At 38.1% G+C, this 20,557-nt stretch overlaps 1 protein-coding gene across 1 annotated transcript; it reads right to left on the reverse strand.

The window, feature by feature from the left end:
* Positions 1–478: 478 nt before the first annotated feature.
* On the reverse strand, positions 479–20,174 carry LOC140232074 (DNA topoisomerase 3-alpha-like). Its single transcript, XM_072312226.1, has 25 exons — positions 19,762–20,174; positions 19,059–19,192; positions 18,159–18,234; positions 17,499–17,607; positions 16,854–16,905; positions 16,123–16,214; positions 15,528–15,698; positions 14,967–15,067; positions 14,336–14,410; positions 13,734–13,816; positions 12,708–12,805; positions 12,310–12,476; positions 11,355–11,531; positions 10,305–10,383; positions 9,146–9,329; positions 8,386–8,473; positions 7,578–7,644; positions 6,507–6,691; positions 5,271–5,344; positions 4,302–4,396; positions 3,167–3,563; positions 2,555–2,664; positions 1,653–1,911; positions 964–1,115; positions 479–618 (listed from the first exon to the last, which is right to left on the reverse strand). The coding sequence occupies exons 1-25, from the start codon at positions 19,918–19,920 to the stop codon at positions 479–481; spliced, it is 3,324 nt and encodes a 1,107-aa protein (XP_072168327.1). The 5' UTR covers positions 19,921–20,174.
* Between the last annotated feature and the right edge of the window lie 383 nt (positions 20,175–20,557).

Here is a 20,557-nt window from a genome sequence, read left to right on the forward strand (position 1 = left end):
ATTTACAGACTTCATGTAAGGAACAATATGTACAGTATGCATTGACACCTTACATTGAGCATTTTGTGAAGGTCTATGTTCGAGCTCATTTGTCCTCACTACTCAGTGGTACTGCTTAAATCTCAACAATTCTTAAGTCTCTTCAAATTCTGGCAAGTAATCTCAAACTGTCCATGCACAAACAGTTATGCATCAGTGAGACAAGGCTCTCAAACTGTCCATGCACAAACAGTTATGCATCAGTGAGACAAGGCTTGAAATAACTGTTAAATGTGAGCAAGCACTGTATAAACATCCCCCTAGGCATTATTTTTCCACAAACCCTGCATCCACAAAGAATATACTGGTTATCTTGTCGATTTCTTTTCTCTGACGTGAAAACACTGATTGCGAAAAATCCTGTTGTCTTCAATCTGAAGCTATATACTGTATCTCACTGCTTGCTTTGAAAGCCCCACACATTCTCAACTTCAACAAACTAACCCTCTTCGTGGCAGATACTGCAGGTTGCTTTCCTCCTCTTGTTGTCTTTGGAGAAACCCTTTCCACCCCAACCTCCTCCACCTCCTCCTCTTCCTCCTCCTCTTCCTCTACCTCCTTGAAATGAGGAATGGCCCCCTTCCAGGAAAGACAAAACAGTTTCAAATAAAAGAGGAGAAATAGAATACAACTTTGACAATCAGTGCATAACAATGGATACAAGTATGTTGATGTTCAAATAAATGAAAAAGACACCACAGCACACAAACAAAATATGTTTCTGATTTTGAGAAAATTCAAGGGATAGAACCAGATCCATTGTATATTTCTTAAAGAGAAGATGCACAGAGAAGTTCCCAGCTACCAATTCAGAATGACAGATAGGCAAAATATCCCCAGGATTCAATGGGTCAAGTGCCTCTTAATTATGATGACTGAAAATTTGTAAATCTGTTGAGATTGAGAGGACAGCATCATACATACCTCTCCCAAAGGATGAGCCTCTCCCAAAGCCTCCTCCACTGGTCCTCGGCTCCTCATCAGCCCACTGGAAGAAGCTGCACTGCTTCTCTCTTGACTTCCCGCAGACGTAGAACTGTCGCCCCTTGTTTGGACCCTCCTTCTGGACTGTGCGTCTTTCAGGGGCAAAAAAAAAAAAAAAAAAGAGGGGAAAAACAACAACAACAACATAAAAAAGGTGGTTAGGATAGAATGAAGGATATCCTTTTTTAAATTCAGTAAATCTAATTTTACGAGGAGTATAGATTACATGCAGTAAATCTTCTCTGAACAATTCAACAAGAAAGTGAAGGGACAGTCCATGTATTTGACTGTTTTCTAACAGCTCTCATTATCTCATTAACAAGCAAAACAACTGTAGCATACCCCAACATCACACACACAGTGGGTACAACTTGTTTCAATGACTCTTCTTTCCCTTGGCATTCCACTTAACTTTACTTAACTGGTGATTTCACTCTGGTGTTTGTAAGGAGTTGTGCCGAAGATTGTGATTCTTGCACAGAAAGCGCACAAGCAAAAGATGCTGATCCTTTGTGGTTTGCCCTACGTTACTAGCAACAGTTGAATTACGATAACAGCTCAACACATGGTATTACGTGACAAAAAGAAGAACCTCACTAGCTCAACACGAGAGTGATGGTAGTACTCACTGTACTGCTGCACCATTGCACTGACACATGATCTCCCCCCAGACGTTAGTGGAGCTGCCCTGGTCACCGCCATTCCTGCCACTGTCTCTGAAATGTCTCTGGAATGTTCCATTTGTGGATCCAGGGGCAGAAGAGTTGAAGCCTCCCCTACCACCACTGTTGAAGTGAGAGTCATCTCCTGCTGACTGGCCCTGGGTGTTCTCATCCGACCACAGGAAGAAGTTACAGCCTCCCGACTGACACTTGAAGAACTGACGACCTGTTGGGAAAAAGATTTAGCACGATATTAACTCAAATACTCAGAACTCTTGGTGCAGCATAAAACTTCTTGCACTTGTACAAAGAGGATATGATGCCTTTCTATGGTATTTTCCTTGTAAAACTGCCAACAAAAACTTAGGCTGTGTGCTAACAAAATATACATATGGACACTTGGTAATTCAAGTGTAAGGTTGTAGGGCATAAAAACGAAATGCCTTTCAGAGTGGTTTTAAAGTGTCAAGTATTGCTACACCATGATGTACACTCTCCCCTCCTCAATCCCACTTTTGCTAGCCATGTAGCATGGAATTTTCCCCCTGAATCTTGGACAATGAATCAGGAAATATGTCTCTCATTCAGAATCCCATTGACTTGACAAAGACTCGCATACTCATTTGTTAACCACTATTATCAAACTTGTCTAGCTTTATGAAAGATGCACCCCTTACCTAGTAAGGAAGGAAAAACAAAACAAAACAAAACAAAACAAACGACAAACAACAACTGTACTCATGCCTGAAATCACTATGCAGCCACAGTATAAATACACAAACTATATAACGAACAAGGCACTGAACAGCAATGAGGAGGCTTCTACAATGCCTAAGGGTAAAAAATTAAAAATGCTGGAAGATTCAAACCTTGATTGGGTCCTTCCTTTCGAACGGTAAGTTGTATAGCGTCCTGACCACAGTTACACACCACAGCATTGCCAGAACTGTCAGACACGTCTCTCCCATTCCTGTTCCTACTGGATGCATGGGATTAAAGGTGATCAACAACTATAAGTGCATAGCTAATCCATGCATCTTGGAACATTGGATCTCTAGTAATATTCATTGTAATATATCAAGACATCTTTGATAATCAAAGACAACTTTGTTGCAAAAAAGTCAATAAAAAAAAATGATAATCAGTCACAGCTACAAACAGCATCATATCTCCCTGTTTATCTTGTAGTTGTGAAAACCATTATACTATGTCATAACCACCAACAGCAAGGTAGGACAAACTGTATTTCTTATTATCGCAGGCGATATTTGCAAAGCACTGTGCAGCCCTCCATGGGAAAAAACGGCTCACCAATCAAACGATAAAGAATGATAAAGGCTAATAAAAGAAAGACAAACAATTTCACAGTATACTTTACAAATCAGGATCAACTTAAAGTCATGCATTACTTTGTAGTAAAGTTTTGTAACAAGCTTTGTAAAGTTCAGTTTTTATCCTGCTCTGGTCAATTCATTTCATACCTGGAAGCTATCTGAGACAGGGGTGCCCTCGTAGGTCCAGCAAATGATGATGTCGAATATGACCTAGATGATGATGATGAAGTTCCATTCCATCCCCCTCCTCCTCCCCCTCCTCCTCTTCCTCTTCCTCCTCCTCCTCCTCCATATGTCCTGTTATTGGCTGATGATGAGGATGATGTTCCTCCAGAGTTGAACCAATGTGCTGCCTCCTCATCATCACCATCATCTCTCTGTGTTCCTCCACCGAACCTACCACCACCTCCTCCACCACCACCTCCACCTCCTTCTCCTCCTCCTCTTCCTCCTCCAAAGCCATTCCCTCCTCTGTTACCAAATCCTCCATCCCCTCTTCCTCTGCCTCTTCCAACATGCGAGGCTGACATCTGTCCACTTCCTCCTGTAAAATTTGATAACAAAAATACTTTGCAACAAACTATCTATCAATAATGCCTACATACTGACTGCTTTACTTCAGTTATAAATAGATATGACCCTAGCACAAACATTTAGGTTTGCAAGTTAAAGATGGGCACATATCCTTCGTAGAAACAATGAACGACAAATACTTTTGCTTCATTTTACTTTGCAGCAAACTATCTATCAACGATGCCAACATACTGACTGCTCTACTTCAGTTACAAATATTAAAGTATATGACCTTAGCATAAACAGTGACAAGGTTTGCACGTTGAAGATGGGAACATATCCTTCAAAGACACAATGAAAGACGAATACTTTTTGCTTAATTTTAATTTTTGCTGTTGTTAATACCACAAATTATCTGAAATTAAGTCCAAGAGGTATAACTTGACTTTCTATTCAACCTAATGTTTTTCAGCATTAAATCATAATATCAGCATTCTACACATGCAAATATATTTTTACCACTATCTCATGATTGCTGTAAGGTGTTTTGATTTTACAGTTTAAATAAAAAATGTTATGGCTTTTGTGCACTCACTGCTCTGCAAATCTACCAATAATTTAACACCATCAAACTCTCACATGTTTTTTTTTTTTTTTTTTTTTTTAATAGTTTTATTCAAAAGTACATTGGATGGCAACTGGCAAATCAACAAGTGTGCACTTCTTTTTTTGCTCAGTTATTTGGCCTTGAATGATTTTCAAAAATCACCTGTAGCTGACTGGCTCCCTCGTCTGAGGTAACTCAGATTGAGATCGAGGACATCCTTGAGGGTGGAATCACAGCCTCCAATGCATCCTTTGTACCTGCGGAATATCATTTAAAGAATAACAGTTTCATACCAGGGGTCACAAGCAGTACATGGTTGCCAACCACTGCACATGAAAGAAAACAAACAAACAAACAAACAAACAAATTAAGAAATAGATAAACAAACAAATTAAGAAATAAACAAACAAACAAACGCTGTACTGATTCAACAGTATAAAGTTATGGTTATACTCACATGCCAAACCAGTAATGACAAGACATATGTTTGGGTTTAAAACGGGAATATTACCCATGCTAATCAAGCTAGATCTAATGTAAGGAAAAACATGGCTGCTTTCAAATTGAAAGAAGAATGAACATATCAAAATACTCCCAACCATCCACAGTTTTTTGAGCTGCATTATATCTTTACTTACAAACCTATGTGAAAAATAACATCTTGAAATATAATTTCCAATGAAAAATGTATGACCTGTGAACCATATAGTCATCTTTTCACTACATATCGTCTGTTGAGAATGAGAAGGGCGTTAAGTGGTCTTGAACACTATAGGTTTTGTGGCAACTTAACGCCCTTATCATTCTCAACAGACGAAGAGCTGCCAAACATGAAAGAATAAAAGAATGTTTCATAATCAATTTACAGGTTACTTCTGCATGGTGTTCAATCTATATTACGTATATCTCTCTCAATGGATACACATTTGCGCCAGGAGAGCTTTATTGTCATGATAGTGAAGGTAGTCTGCTCATTCACCACATGTAGTTTTCTTTGACACGTCAGCATATTGTAGGTTTCAGTCTTGTAAGTGCTTTGTTTGGGGGGTTTTTTGCATGCTGCCATGAGAAGCAACCATGTTAGCACTGAACACAGCAAATATGTCCAAGAAATAAACGTTTTTCACTCACTCCTGTGGCATCATTGGCGGAACAGCTCCGCGCTTGAACTTGAACTTGATCTTGTGGACAGGGCCGGGGCGACACTGGAGGAAAATCGAAGTGAAGTGGAGGCATGACAGCTTTGGTGATTGACACTCTTTGCTATATATTCGACACTCACTTTCTTTTATAGCTCACAGTGATAACTACTGAAGATTTTGCTTTATCAGTGCATGATAACTTGACTTCAGTAAGAGCTGAAAATTTTGGGATTAATTTTTCATGCAGAACAAATTCAAGTGAAATTTTACCTGCTTACAATTTCACAGATGAGAGTATTTTTGTACATATTTCAATTCCTCCAAAGATATGTTTCTGTGTTCTGATTCTAGGAAAATGAATGACTATTTTCAAAACTAAAATTTTTTCTTGAATATTTCCATGACATAAATAATTAATACCCACTTCAACACTGCAAAACATTGTATGTATAAGGCATACACTGAAGGCACTATGTGTGAGCTCAAAATGAGATTCCATGCTTCAATACTGTATGAGCTGAAATATTTTGCATACAGATATTTTTGCAAACTGCTACTTGTTGGATATTTTCACATTATTAATTTTGCAGTTGCGAGGGTCTAGTAACTGTTACTTTACTTTTCACAAAACAAGTAAGAATGCGTAACAAGCAATAATACTTGTACAGACTGTTTTTACTCAGTGAGTCCCTTTGCTGACCATAAACAATCCGTGTGTTCTACATTCAAAGTACATGTACTGGAAATAGCATGGTGTTATCGATACTGCTATGCTGCTGTCACAGCCCACGAGGAATGCTATACCTCGGCTTACAATGTAGTTACTAGGTGAGTGCAATCCAGCGCTGACATGGTTGAATTTTACATGCAAACGTGTATCATTCTTATTATATACGACGAACAGGTTTTAAAAAAAATTGTCTCATACAAAGTGAACACAATATGTGGACAGAATTTCCCTTTCACCCGTTGAAGATTAGTCAAGTATACTCGGGCAGGTATCTATGAGAAATGTGTCTTAAAACAAAATCACCTTGTCCTCAACAGGTTAAGAAGAGAAGAGCTATGTAGGTGGTAAAAATGTGAAACAAAGGAAATAAGGAGGTTGCACATGCTATCAAGGAAGAAGGACAGTAGAGAAGCTATCAAGAAGAGCAAAACACTTGAATGTATCCTACAAAATAGAATGTTGTGTTTCCCACACATTGAGATGTTTCACACGTACTTCTTGGCAGACCGTGTCTGAGAGCTCAGCCGACTCCACGGCCGCTGGTAGCCAGACCGCTGCCTTGCAGGCTGGGTAGCCCATACAGCTGACCATCCATCCCCCTGTCTTCCTCTCCTTGAGGGACATGGGCTGACCGCACTGGGGACACGACCGGACGATGGCCGGGGTGCTCACTGGTAGGGCTGGATGGGACAGAATGAGAATGTATTCCAATCTACTCCAACGTCTCTCCCTTGTTCCCTCCCATCAAGATGCATTTAAAGTCAATTCACTTCAATTCATTCAGCGCAACAATCCCTATATCTTTCCATATATCTGGAAAAAATTTTTGTTTGTTTGTTTAAGCAAATTGGAAATCATTATAAAAAAAGGCATTGAATGTAACTCTGAGAAAAGAGTACAGCAAATGCTTGTATACAACACACAACATGATGCTACAATACATTTTATAAAACATAATACATTGACCCCAAAGTAAATGTAAAATGTTAACAAAGTAAAATATCATAGCAGTATTAACATATCAAGGAAGACCCACATGCATGCCTTAATGCATTCCTGAGCATCTACTCTCTCTTTTGCATCTTAATGCAATAATGGTTGAGCTACTTTTCAATTACACTTTAATTCCAAATTCCCCATCCCCATCCCCCAAAACCCCCTCCCAAAAGAACAAAAAACAAAAACAAACAACATGTATACAAGCATACACACGAGCATGACATCGATAAATTATGCTCAAGATCCACTGCTCAATAAAGGGAGAATAAAGTACTTTCAAGAAACATCTAAACACTCTCTTCCATATAATTCTGAAGTTGGAATGATTAGTCATATATCTCTTGAGATAAACCCTATTTGTTGATTAATTCCAATCCATTCACAGATGATTGTTTTCAACATTCTGGAATATTTACCTTACTGTGCTACCTTCCCTAATATGTATCAAATTTCTACCCATCAATAATCCACTGCAATACTTATTTTGATTTCAGCTCATATAACAACTTCAATTCTGACTTGTCTTCTAATTAAAAGTCAACATTCCCTATTTAGATTCATTCTTACCAGCAGCATTCTGTGACTGGGCTGGCTGCCCCAAGTACTGCTCCAGGGCATTATCAAGTGTTGTGGCCTGCACAGATGGGACAAAAGCACAGATTCTTCTTAACTCATTGAAGACTAGTACTCAGACAGGTGTCTGTGGAAAATGCATCATAGTAAACCCAGCTCGTCCTCAATGGGTTAAAAAGGAACAATACTAATTTTGTTCTCATACATTTTGAGTATTGATATACATTGAGTTTCAGTCATCAGAACAAGTACTTGGCAGGGGTAAAATGAAGTGACTTCAATAATCTTCATCACCAGTTCTACAAACAGTATCAGCACAATCACAAATCATGAGGTATACATGAGAAGTGCTGTGAGATAAAACTGACTCGGCACAATTGATGCACTTCAGACTGAAAAACAAAAGACAGTATGACCTGTCATGTCAACTGAGATCTAAAAAGATGTTAACACTGTTCAAAGTCTTTGGAGCTAGCACTCCTTGTTCTCAAATAGCTACTTGTCTCTATAATCTTCACACTGATATACCATGCTGATATCTTTTCAAACGCTCAGTGCGGCAGAACCAGTGAATGATTCTGATGACTGTATGTTGCTGTATCTAAAAAGATAGTTCCAACGGGTGAGTGAATTTTGCATTTGAAAAATGTATGAAGTGCATTTTGTATGAATGCCCACTGAAATCCTGCAGCAAGAAATGAGAATGTGACTGTTCTATGAGGACATGAAAAAATGCATACATTTATGAAAAGAAAAATCATTACAATGATCATGCTACAGGCAGTGATTGAAACGTACACACCTTCCGAGCTGCCTCGATGAAAACTTGCTTGTATTTTTCCACTTGCTCCCCAAGGACTGCGTCAGGATTTTTCTGGCCATCACATATTCTACGGAAAGTGCCACATGCAAGGTTTTTTGTTGCATATTTGATCACAAATAAACAAGAAATTTCCTTACACATATTTGCCACAATAACAAGTTCTCTCTCGAGGGAGACTTTTTCTTCTTTTATTTATTGTTTCATGGCACAGTGCATAACCTCCAATTTTTGCTAGGTTTTTCTTTCAAATACTAAGCCTTTCAGAAAACTATAAGCATAATTCAATGATCCATTCATATTGTGGCATATAGAGCACCATTTTGTATTCAACAAACATGTTTGAATCTGCATTCAATACTTGCTCGCTCACAAAATGCTTCTTTTAAATCATAACATAAATCATATGATATCTATCCATCTGAATTTTTGTTCTTCCTGTTGCATTTGTTTCTCTTCTTTTGTCTGATTTGTTTTTCTGGGTGAGCACTCTGATTTGTTGCTTTACTTTCTATGACTTTTCATACATATACACTGTAGATTAATAAGTAAATGGTAATAAGAATGAGAATGATATTTCATTAATGATGGTTTCTATTGTACTACTTCAACTTGTGATACTACTCACAATGATAATCATCATCATTATCATCATCACCATCTATGCATAATTAAGAGGAAGAAAAAGACAAGTAGATACAATTGTACATTCATCATAAACCATGTTTAATGAGGGACTTACTTCTTGAGGTCTGACTCCAACTCTGCCCTCAGGTTGGGCTTGGAGAGCTCATAGCCCATGTTGTCGTACCCTTCCACCAGCCCCATGCCCAGTTCTCCTGGCACCAGCCTACCGTCTGGCCTCACCCCAACGTACAACCTTGACTTGATTGTCTCAATGTGCTCTGCATGGGTAGCATCAGTGCCTGCCAGGATTAGTTAAAGACATGAGTCATGTTTTTGTCTATTCAAGGGATGAACTATGGTTGGACATGAAATGACTTTATCCTCTTCATTCTTTTTTTTTTTCTTTTACTAATGTCTTCCATGCATAGTCTTTATTGCACATGTAGACAAAATGTCAAAATGTACAACACAGCAACATCCTTTCAAGCAATTTCATGTAGTGGTTTATACATCCATTCTGACATTGACCACTGCCATCTACAAAAAAAGGTTGAAAATCTATATGATATCTGTCATGGTTGTTACGAGGCAATGTTTCACATGCTGCATTCTGCTAATGTTGCAGAGAGTATGTATCCTTCAAATAGTATTAGTCCCAATGACATTTATTCTATGTTTACTGTGCAGAATAGAGTACAAGCATCAATGCAAACAAATCCCTGCAAATACTAAGTAAACGATTGACACAATAATGTTTAAAGGGAACGTACAGTTTTGGTTGAGACCTAATTTCAGGTTTCTAACATTTTTAGGTGAGATAATGAGAAACCTCCTATGAAATATGAAAGAGCAAGTAATTCTATGAGGAATTCAACGTTTATTTGATGAAAACTGGTTTTGAAATGGCTGAGATATCCAAAAAAGAGCGATTCTAATAACGTGTGGGACCCACACTTTATTACGATTGCTTTGTTTTACTTTGTTTTTGGATGTTTCAATTATTCCAACCCCGATTTTCATCAAATAAACTTTGAATTCCTCTTAAAATGGTATGCTCTGTGCTATATCATAAGTGTTTTTTTTTGGTATCTCGCAAAAAGTTAAAAGCCAAATTCTCATCTCCACCAATACTGTACCATCCCTTTAACGTGAAGGCCCATTTCCTGTTGAGAAGCAGTGGTGCTACTGTGCATGATGCTCGTGCAGCAAGCAAGTTTCAGGAAGCTTATGCTTCATCCAACCCTGGACGGGGAAAACGGAGGCCAGGAGCTCACCAATGCCATGTTTGTCCATGAGGGAGATCAGGTCGGCTTCTGTGAGGAGGGGTGGTGGCTGGGTCTGACCGTCGGTCATCTGGACAAACACACAGATACGTGTACATGCAGACAGAATTGACAACACAATAACATACACTAGAACAATGACTGGATACATTGACTTTATATTGTACGTTAGGTGAAGTGCAAAGATCGTCAATTGGAAAATGAATATCAAAAGCTGCCAAATTGGGGCAAAGGTCATTTGATCACCTGCCCCACATGTATTGGTAGGGTCCTGCATTCACACAGAAAATCATTGTGCTCACTGTCTTTGATTGAAATGAATTAAAAGAAGCATTACCTTATATGGAACAATTGGGGTTTGGGTGGGGTGAACAGATGCAAAAAACGGGTATATAATAATATGATGGTGCTTTTTCCCCCTCCCCTCATTTCCTGCACTAACCCTCAATCCCTTGGTGATTCTGTCAACAAGATATATTTTAGTCCATATATCAAGAGGTTGCATATCCAAGAGGATTAGTATTAATGCTGTTGGCAATCTAGAAGTGTTCAAATGTTGAGTTAAGTCTTGCACTGCTGGTTCTTGAGCCTAAGATTTCTAAATGTACAATTCATACTAAATTGCTCATTTATAGCATGACTTGTGATAGGCTGGATTGGCACCTTGTGACACGAATTGCTTTTGTTCTAACACACTGTCTTTGACTGTAATCAAGAATTCTTGCCTACTACAAGAAATGGTGCATGGTTTTGTCATGTAAAAGTCTACATATCTGCAATCCAAGTGTATAGTTAACCATAATTCAAATGTATTTCAACCAGGCCTTTGCCTACAGTGAAGTGAAAGAGCACAATGGCAAATTAAATGTATGCTGCATTTGAGATCATGCTCTTCTTTGATTTATATGTTAGCTTCAGACTATCACTGATATATGTCTTTGCATAGTTTGAGAATATCACATTCAATTCATGGCCAACATAGGCAATCTGCAGCATATCAAACTGCTCTTTTATTTCCATCCAGTCTAACAGGGCTTTCACCTCTATTGTAGTTGGCTCAAACTGCTGTCCCTCTTCAAAGGTTGGAATGGTCTTGGCATTCCAGCGGTCATAGGGATAGACGTCGAGGTAGTTACGGGCGATGATCATCAGGCCAGTGGCAGTGAACTCCTCTGATGCTATGGTGATCGCGACGATGGTTTCCTTACCTTGTGCATCCTGTAAGGGAAAGATGGAATGATGTGAGACTAACTAGAATGAGAAAATGTAGGAGTTGAGGAGAAGCTATGGCAGTCAATAGCAAGACTCAATATTTGACATTATATCCTTCCCTACTAAAATGATATTTAGCGATTGGTTTACATGGCATGATGTGACCAAACATAACATTGCTATGATGCTAATAATGTTTAAACAAAATACCAATGGAGAAAGATATGTTATACCATGACACCATACCACAAATAGTATGTCATAGATTACACAGACATGCAATCAACCACTGTTTTTTCATTGACAGCATGTGTAAAGTACTATCGGTACTGGCCTCATAGACCACCATATAAATTGTGTCCACCCCGGTGTTTTTTTCGTCTGTGCTGTAATATACAATCATACACATTCTAACATATTTACTACTTTTTATTTAAAGATTCTTTCATGGTGGAATATACACAAATATATATCATGCACTGTTTTGAGCTTCTAGTGACATTATGGATTCTTTAGTGACGGAAATTGCACTATTTTCTTTTGGGCTAGGGCCCTTAGAAGAGAGTGCTTTTCCAGCCTCCTTGGAATCCATAATTTCAATTAGAATCTCCGAAAGTGCAAGGAATATTTCTTGACTATGCCATGCAGGAAAAAAAAAATGCAAGTAATAGCCACATAACAGCAAAGTGTGACTGCTAAGTCAGGACAGAGTTGCCCCCTCCCCCACCATGCTCTGGGGTTTTCCTCAGTCTTCTTTGTGCAAATGCCTGCCACCCAAACCTACCTGGGAGCAACAGGCAAGGAAGTGACGAACCACCAGTTCATAGACCCTCTGCTCGTTGCCCTGCAGGTTGCTGGCATGTTTAATGGGGTGGATGGGGGGATGGGCGTGGTCGGTCTTGGTGCCCTGCCTTGGGGTGGGGCCACGCTGCAGTATGCCCCCAGCAAAGGCTGATAGAGGAAAACAAATACACTGTTAATGTAAGTCCAGTTCAAAGGGAAGTTAAATCTACAAATTGAATCAGTAGCCTTTGATGTATCTTGCAGTGAATGTGTTAGAGAGCATGATTTAATCAGATTCAATCTCATAACATTTTAACTTACAAATAACAGATTAGAGTTCTAGGGTCAAGATAAAACAGATAATGACCAATACAGACAGAGGATGTTCATCAAACTCACCACCCCACTGTGGATCTTGTGTTTGCTTCTCAATGAGAGGCACCAGGTTCAGCTCCTTTGGGAAGATGTTGGTCTCAGTACGGGGGTAGCTGATGTATCTGCAAAGAACACACAACAAAACAACAATAAAGTATTTCATTATTCCGTCTCTTTGTGAAGTAGGATCCAGTATACAGTGTAACTCCTATATTACAAATTTATATTGGACTCATGTACTATTTTATTACAATGTGATATTGTTCCATGCATGTAATCTATCCATCCAAACAGAGCAGAGTAATGACACAGTTATGAAATGCATGATTTAAGTGGCTCACTCTGCTTCCCATAAAATATCATTGTTCAGCTTTATATCTCTGCTGCTATCTGCAGTGTATAAACAACTACAAGTGTATACTGAGCTAGAGAAAACAAAAAAACATGAAGCAAAGGTGAATGAATGTAGATGCAAATGCTGACTGAAGCCCAATTCCTCTCAAACTCAATGGAAAGTTAGGGAATTTTTGAGATTCACACCAGACCACAGGATAGAAGATTGTCTTATCTTTTGCATTTCAGCTTTCATGCTATTGTACAAATAAATGCAGAATGGTTTGTTTTGCATACCCTCCAAACCACTGTCTTCACTACTATATTGATCTTGAGAGGCAAGAAATGGTTTCAAATGCAAGTGTCAGAAAGACAATAGCCAAATATTATAAATATATGGTAAGTGAACATTTCAATCATAATTCAAGATTTCAAAGATTAAAGAGTTTATAGGAATCAGCTCTCACTGCCAGGATACTGAATTCAAAGAAGCACAAAACCTTGACTACTAGTTTCACAACAGTTTTACACTGTTCAAAACAATTCAAGAGCATCTTTGAACAGCAAGAAAAAGAACAGGAATACACGTGCACACAACATAGGAAAAATAGTGGAAGACATTCTGAAAAGCAAATGACATTTGCAGTTAGTTAAAGCACTCTTGTGACCACGTAGTAATATCAAATTTGACTTCGAAAAGCACATCCTTTTACATACCCCTGAGTGTAGAGCTTCTCTGCAATTTTCATAGCTTGCTGAGCACTGATCTTCAACTTTCTTGCAGCCAGTTTTTCAAGTTCCTAGTGAGGTCAAAGATCAGTGAGACATAGAGCCCATGTACAGAAAGAAAGAGACAAATTGAAGCGAGGACACACAATACGAGTGAGAGAACATTTTGCATTGTATTTACTGCATAGTAAGCAAATGAACTACATTGTAGCATATACCAGAAAGATTCATCATCTTCCCCTATGATATGCTACATGTTATCTTAATCTTCATACTTTCCAGTTGCATACATACACTAGTTTTTCCCTAAATCTAATCAGTCAACCACCCCATCATATTCTCGTAGTGACATGTACAGTGTAGTGCCTACACAAATTCCAGAAGGGTCTATTTTCTAGTCATTCTAAAGCAAACGTAGCAACAAGAAATTATCATACTCACAAGGAGAATTAACACAACTTGGTAACACAGTGCTATAGGCTGAGCTAAAACTTTTGCTGCCATTTGAGTGACAAAAGGACAACCAATGAATGCTGTTTCATCAATTGACTCGTGTCACAGAGTATGGATGTACCGATACACAAACTTACCACAGTATCCAGAGGAAGGGGCCTCCACTTGCTCTTTGGTTTGCTACGCACCTCAACCACAGTAGCTAAGGGATTCTAAATATTAAACAGAGTAGCAACAGGTGGAATGCTCGCTCAAAAAGGATCAAGATGATATGTCAAACTCAAAATTTTTTTTTTTTGAAAACAAGGTAAGTAGGTTACAAAATAGCATGTGAATGTACACAATCAAATACACACTGGCACATGTCCAAATCAAACTGTATTAAGCGCATGTGCATGATGTAATACATATATTGCAAGATGTTATCATTTTACTTAGGATACCTTGTAAATCAAGTTACTTCTGTCAGTGTATTACAATTTCATATGAACTCATGCCTGGACAGTGAAGAGTAGGAAGGTTACACTCAGCAAACACTAATTTTACCTGAATGTGCACAACTGAAGCAATATGTCGTGCGTACTGAATTGAAGTTAATAAAAATAAAATATCAATCAATCAATCAATCAATCAATCAATCAATCAATCAATCAATCAATCAATCAATCAATCAATCAATCAATCAAAGTTTCACCTAAAGTTCCTGGGTCAGCTCTTCCGTAAGCATATGCACAGTAAACCTGCCTGGAATATTCTGTGTTGACTTACCTCTGTACATATGTCATAGAACACTTGGCAGGCCAGCTGGTCAAACAATCGGTGTCTCTTCCAGTTGAAGTCCACCAAACCCTCTTCTGTCTGGTGGGAAACTGTCCATCAACAAATATAAGATGTGAAAACAGATCAGAACTCAAAAACATGCACATAGTCCCATCCAAATACAGCCATGCTGGAACTATGTATGTAATCAACATTTGTAAAATGATCCCAGAATTGATCATATCTGACCACTAACACAATTCATTCGGATTTCTGGCAGTTGGTGGAAACATAGCAGAATTTTTAAAAAGTAGCAAAAGTGGGAAACTGTGCATCAACACATATACTACTGAATATATGACAACAGATCAGAATTCAGATCTTGTCATCTCATTTCATAACAAACCTAACTGCCATGTATGCAAATACTTTGTCCATGCAAATACAGCAATGTTGAAAACTATGTAATCAACATTTATAAATGAATTCAAGAATGAATTGTAACTGACCACTACTACAAATTAATTTCAGGTTATTCCTGGTAGATGGTAACCTTGTGGTTCAAAATACCTTTGATCTTGTAGAAAGTCTCTGGGATGAAGGCCTCCACCTGCTTGTAGCGCTCCACCACGAAGCCCAGGGTGGGGAACTGGCAGGAGCCAAAGCTAATGAGCTGATTGGCCAGAAGTTCTGGGAAGACTCTCTGGAGGCGGAGGGTCTGAAACCTGGTGAATGCTGCACCTGGAAATTCAATTACGGATGGATGCTAGTATGAATGATATTACTTGGTGACTCAAAACTATAAAGATCAATTTCACGCCAACATATAGTGGAAACTGACCAAATGTGCCTGTTGACTAGTCAAAGAGACATTTTAGTCAAATTCAACGGTTCATGCCTCACTAGGCTATTACCAAGATTAGACTGGTAAGAGGAGTGTGTAGACCTTGATGATGATGACAATGATATGATTCATGATTGAAGATGTCTGATGAAAACAAATGAAGAAAATGCAGAGGGAGAAAAGAATAATCTAAATGACGTAAGATGTAAAGCTGAGGACGATGATGATGATAATGATAATGATGACAAGGATGATGATGATGATGATGATGATAAGAAAGATGATGTTGATAAGGGACTTATAGAGGTCTATTTCTCCTACCTATCCTGAGATCAAGCTGTTGCCTGACGTCCACTGCTTGAGACACCCGCTGGTCAGGTCTGCCCAGATTACGACATGCATTGGCAATGGATCTGCAATCAGAAGAAACAAAAGTAGGATGGGAGTGGGGGAGAGGATGACTATCACATAGCACATCATACCACTATAAAGAAACAGGAGGAGGTGTGATACTAAGTAGTGGACTAAGCATTCACACTTAAGTTGATAGACATGGATTCATGGCTGAAAGCAAATTCCATGAAAGCACAAAAGATCATTCTTTATACTTATACATATTGTGGTTATTTATATGGTTATCCATCTATAGGCATATGCTCTTAACACTCCCATTCTAACAGAAAACTTGAAATACCATGGAAAGAAGTACCATGTGTTGCCTTTTGCTTGGTGGCAAAAGGTGCAAAGATGCATGTACAGTTGTATGATGAAGAAACTGGACTGGACTACAGTCTACTACTATCTTGTGTGTGAAGTTTAACTGTGGTATCAAAACACTGTTATGTAGTCATTTATCCAGTCACAGTCAAATATTTGCAATCCTAAACAAAAAGAAAATGAGAAATACACTAAATGCTTTATAGTAATAATCTTTTCATTTCATAACTAACTTCACAGATTAAATAGGTTTTCCACTTTGCTTAGGAAATGAACTGTAACTAAGTTTGCTCTAACATGTACAAAGTCCAAAGCACACTATGTTCTATACTTACTGAGGAGTAATTTCAGAGAACCTTGCACGATACACCTGAAGGTTTGGTTTCACTGTCAGAATAAACAGAAGAGAACAACATGTACCTCATAGTGCATAAATGATTTGTCACTGCATTTATATGATTTACAACAGAATTAAATAGAGAAATGCTTGCTGAAATATCTTTTGGCACATCAGAAGCAAAACACATGCAACATCTGTGTTTAGAAAAGTTGCATTCCATAAAACAGAAATAGCAGCATCTTGGACAAAGCAGGGCATTTCTTTACAGTGAGGCTCACATCTTGGCATTACAGATTTAAAGGAACCAGTATCTTAACATAAGACAGTTGCTGATGAAATGAAGGAAGACAGCTTTGTCTGTACTCTGAAAGAAACCCTTTATTTTCAGACAACTGAGACAAATGCAAAATAGTGTATCATCCACCTACAATATTTTACTGCATAACATAAAGGGAAGTACAAATTGTACAATTGACCATGAGATACAAGTATAACTTGAGAACCTTTCATAAAATGAAGGAAGTATTAACTCAAATTAAATATTACCCTTCACCCAAGATACCGACAACCATTAATTTTCGTAATTAATAAACATTAAAATCTGAACAATTGACTTTAAAAGAGGAATTTTTGAAGGTACCTGCTTTGCAGACATCTATGACCTCATATCCAATGTTCTCTCCTTCTCTGTCACAATCTGTCCATATGACCAGAATCTCTGCACTCCTTGCCTCACGCTCCAGAGTTCTCTGCAAAGCAGAAAGCAGCAAGGAATATGAAGTGACATATGTATCAAATTTACCAATATAAACAGTCTGAAAATGTGGCTCAAAAAGCAGTGACTTCTGACACACATAAGTCATACAAATACACTTGAGTAGAAGCATCCATATTCATACAAATATATGTGAGTAAAATCAAATACAGAATGCTCACAAATAACATTCATTACATTACTTGGGTACACTACAAAGCAGAATTACATAAGCACGATCAACACCACTTGAGGTTTTCAAGTAACATTATGTACCACTTGCACACTTTGGGATACATTGGACAGCCTTCTCATGCAAGTTAACAGGTCAGGGCAAACACAATAAATTCAGAATGAAATCAGTCTAGCCTACTTTTGCATACAGTGGTTACATTTCAGACAATCTGGTACTCAATTATGCTTCTGATAAAGAAGCAACTGCCAATCAAAAGAAAAACAAAATGGATTAGAACAGCTCCAGAAAGACACATATTACATATGCTTGTCACATACACTTGTACTCCTAGAATGCTTGTTATAGAGTACCTTGATATCTCTGTAGTTATCTGGACATCCTTTTTGCACAGGGGCATCAAACAAGGCCACTGGGTTGCATGAATGCCTGTGTAGATAAACAAGATCATTCAATCATTACAGTGCACTCGCGTTATAACGAACACGGTTATAACGAAATTCCGGTTCAAACGAAGTAAAAATCCAGGTCGTAACATTATCCACTCCATGTATTTTTATTGTTTATTTGTTCAGTTATAACAAAATTTTGATATAACGAAAGAAAAGTACCGGTCCCGAAGACTTCGTTATAACGGGAGTCCACTGTACCACACTTACCCTTTCTTTCATTTTATTTTCATACAACTTGTACCATTGCTAACACACCATAATAAAATATCATCTGACCAAAGAGATAATTATGTAGTATACCCCCCCCCCCAAAAAAAAAAAGAAAAAAAAAGAAAAAGAGAAGAGCTTTTGGTGCTTTTAATCCAAAGTGGGATGGAGCAACAAAGACTTTAAAATTGCCATATTCTGTACTTTTCCTATCGTAAATCTCTCCATTTGGACAGATCGCATCACCAAGTTGGCATTCCACAGATGGAGAAGAGAGCAAGTGTAAATCATTGAATTGGCAGCTAAATTCAAGGTGCCATACTAGGCACTGGACAAGAGCTGGTAGTGTATTGTAACTCTACACCACTGTTGGTGTATGCATGAATAATGTGAACAATGTCACCAGTTTTAGTATTATTCTTACACACACAAGGCCCATGTTCTTGTGGCTGTTCTACAATTTAAGCAAATTTCAATCTTTTAACACAGCATTAACAAAAAAAACACACACACAAAAAAACAAAAACAATCAAAATCATATTTAGGTAAAGATGTTCCCCCATGTATGAAAAATTACACTTTGGATCTTCTTACCATTTTTGAAAAGCAACTGCGAACTCATAGTTGAGCAGATGTCCAGAAACTGAAGTCATAGTCATTTCACACTGCCGATTCAGAATATTGTATTCAAACTCGTAGATCTTGTTGAACTTTGAGAATCCTTCCCTCTGTAAATTAATGAAAAGCATTTGTCAAGATGATGGTGATCAATATCACTGCATGTACTGTAAGTGATCTTCTGTTGCTCCTCATTTACTGTATGCACAACATATTTTGAACTAAGTTTGCAAATTTTGAGTCATATACTACTATAGTCTGTAAAAAAAAGTGTGGTACATTATACCATCTCCTGTAATCTCATCAAAAAGGGATGATGCTTATCGTCAACTTGAAAAACAAATCATTCAGTTGGAAACTCTTTCAACACTTGTTCAATAAATATGAAGTAAAACCCAAAACAAATTGTAAGAGTAAGGCATACGTTGTATGAACTCCTAAATTGAAGTGCAGCTCTTTTTAGGGTAAAAATCAAGGACTGAGTTTCAAAACAAATTCCTGATAACCTTGTAGGAAACCACATCTAACATCATCTTAGTACTTCAGTCATTACATAGTTCTCTGAAGTATTACGTGACTACCAGGTACCAAACATTAAAGCGAATTAGTCAAGTTCTTATCAATGCTTTTGTTTATGCCAGAAAATCAATGTCATGGAACTTCAATTATTGTCAATTACCCTTCTGTATCTGCCCTTGGCCATCACCTCTGCTATTGACTTCGCAGCATCATTCTTTTCTGCCACATTCAGCACCTTGGTCGCATATCCTCGCGCCATCACGACAATATGAGATTTGGTGAACTTCCACAGGTTTCGAGAACAAAGAGGAAGTATCATACCCACACGCACCCAATGGCTGGTGGTAAATTCAATATCCCAAGTTTCATTTGATGTCAACAGACCATGCCTATACTGACATTACTAGTGACAAGTTAATTCTCTTGAGCCCGTTCTTGAGATGTATTAAATTCCAGCTTTGTGCAGTACAAAACTATATTTTGCAACAGCAATATACAAATTGTCAGATATCAGTCAAACTCAAAGACTAAAGAGTACACTACACATTTCTGTTTCTACCAACTATACACAGCCCAGTCGCTGTGCGTAGCGCGACAGTACAGCGTATTAAACAGCGTCTGGTCGGGCTACGTTTCTACATGTCACCATGATCAAATGATAAATAAAATGTATAGATCAAAAAAGTTAGATCACCTTTCTACCGTTTTTTTTACTGGTAGGCCTAGATCTCTAGTTTAATTAAAAAAAAAAATCCATTTTCTTCTCGGAAAGGGGAACCACATAAAAAGTTTTAAGTGGTCAACAACAACTTGGTCAACAAGTGGCAAGTGGCAACTAGAGAGTTTTACAGAGCACAGACCAGTGCAGTACCCAATGAGTGACATAAATCAAGGTTCTACTTCTATAGATAAATACTAGAAAATAACATCTAATAGAAGTTAGAACTGTGATTGTG

The sequence above is a fragment of the Diadema setosum genome, chromosome 8 (assembly GCF_964275005.1).
Source record: "Diadema setosum chromosome 8, eeDiaSeto1, whole genome shotgun sequence".
NCBI classification, from domain to species: domain Eukaryota; kingdom Metazoa; phylum Echinodermata; class Echinoidea; order Diadematoida; family Diadematidae; genus Diadema; species Diadema setosum.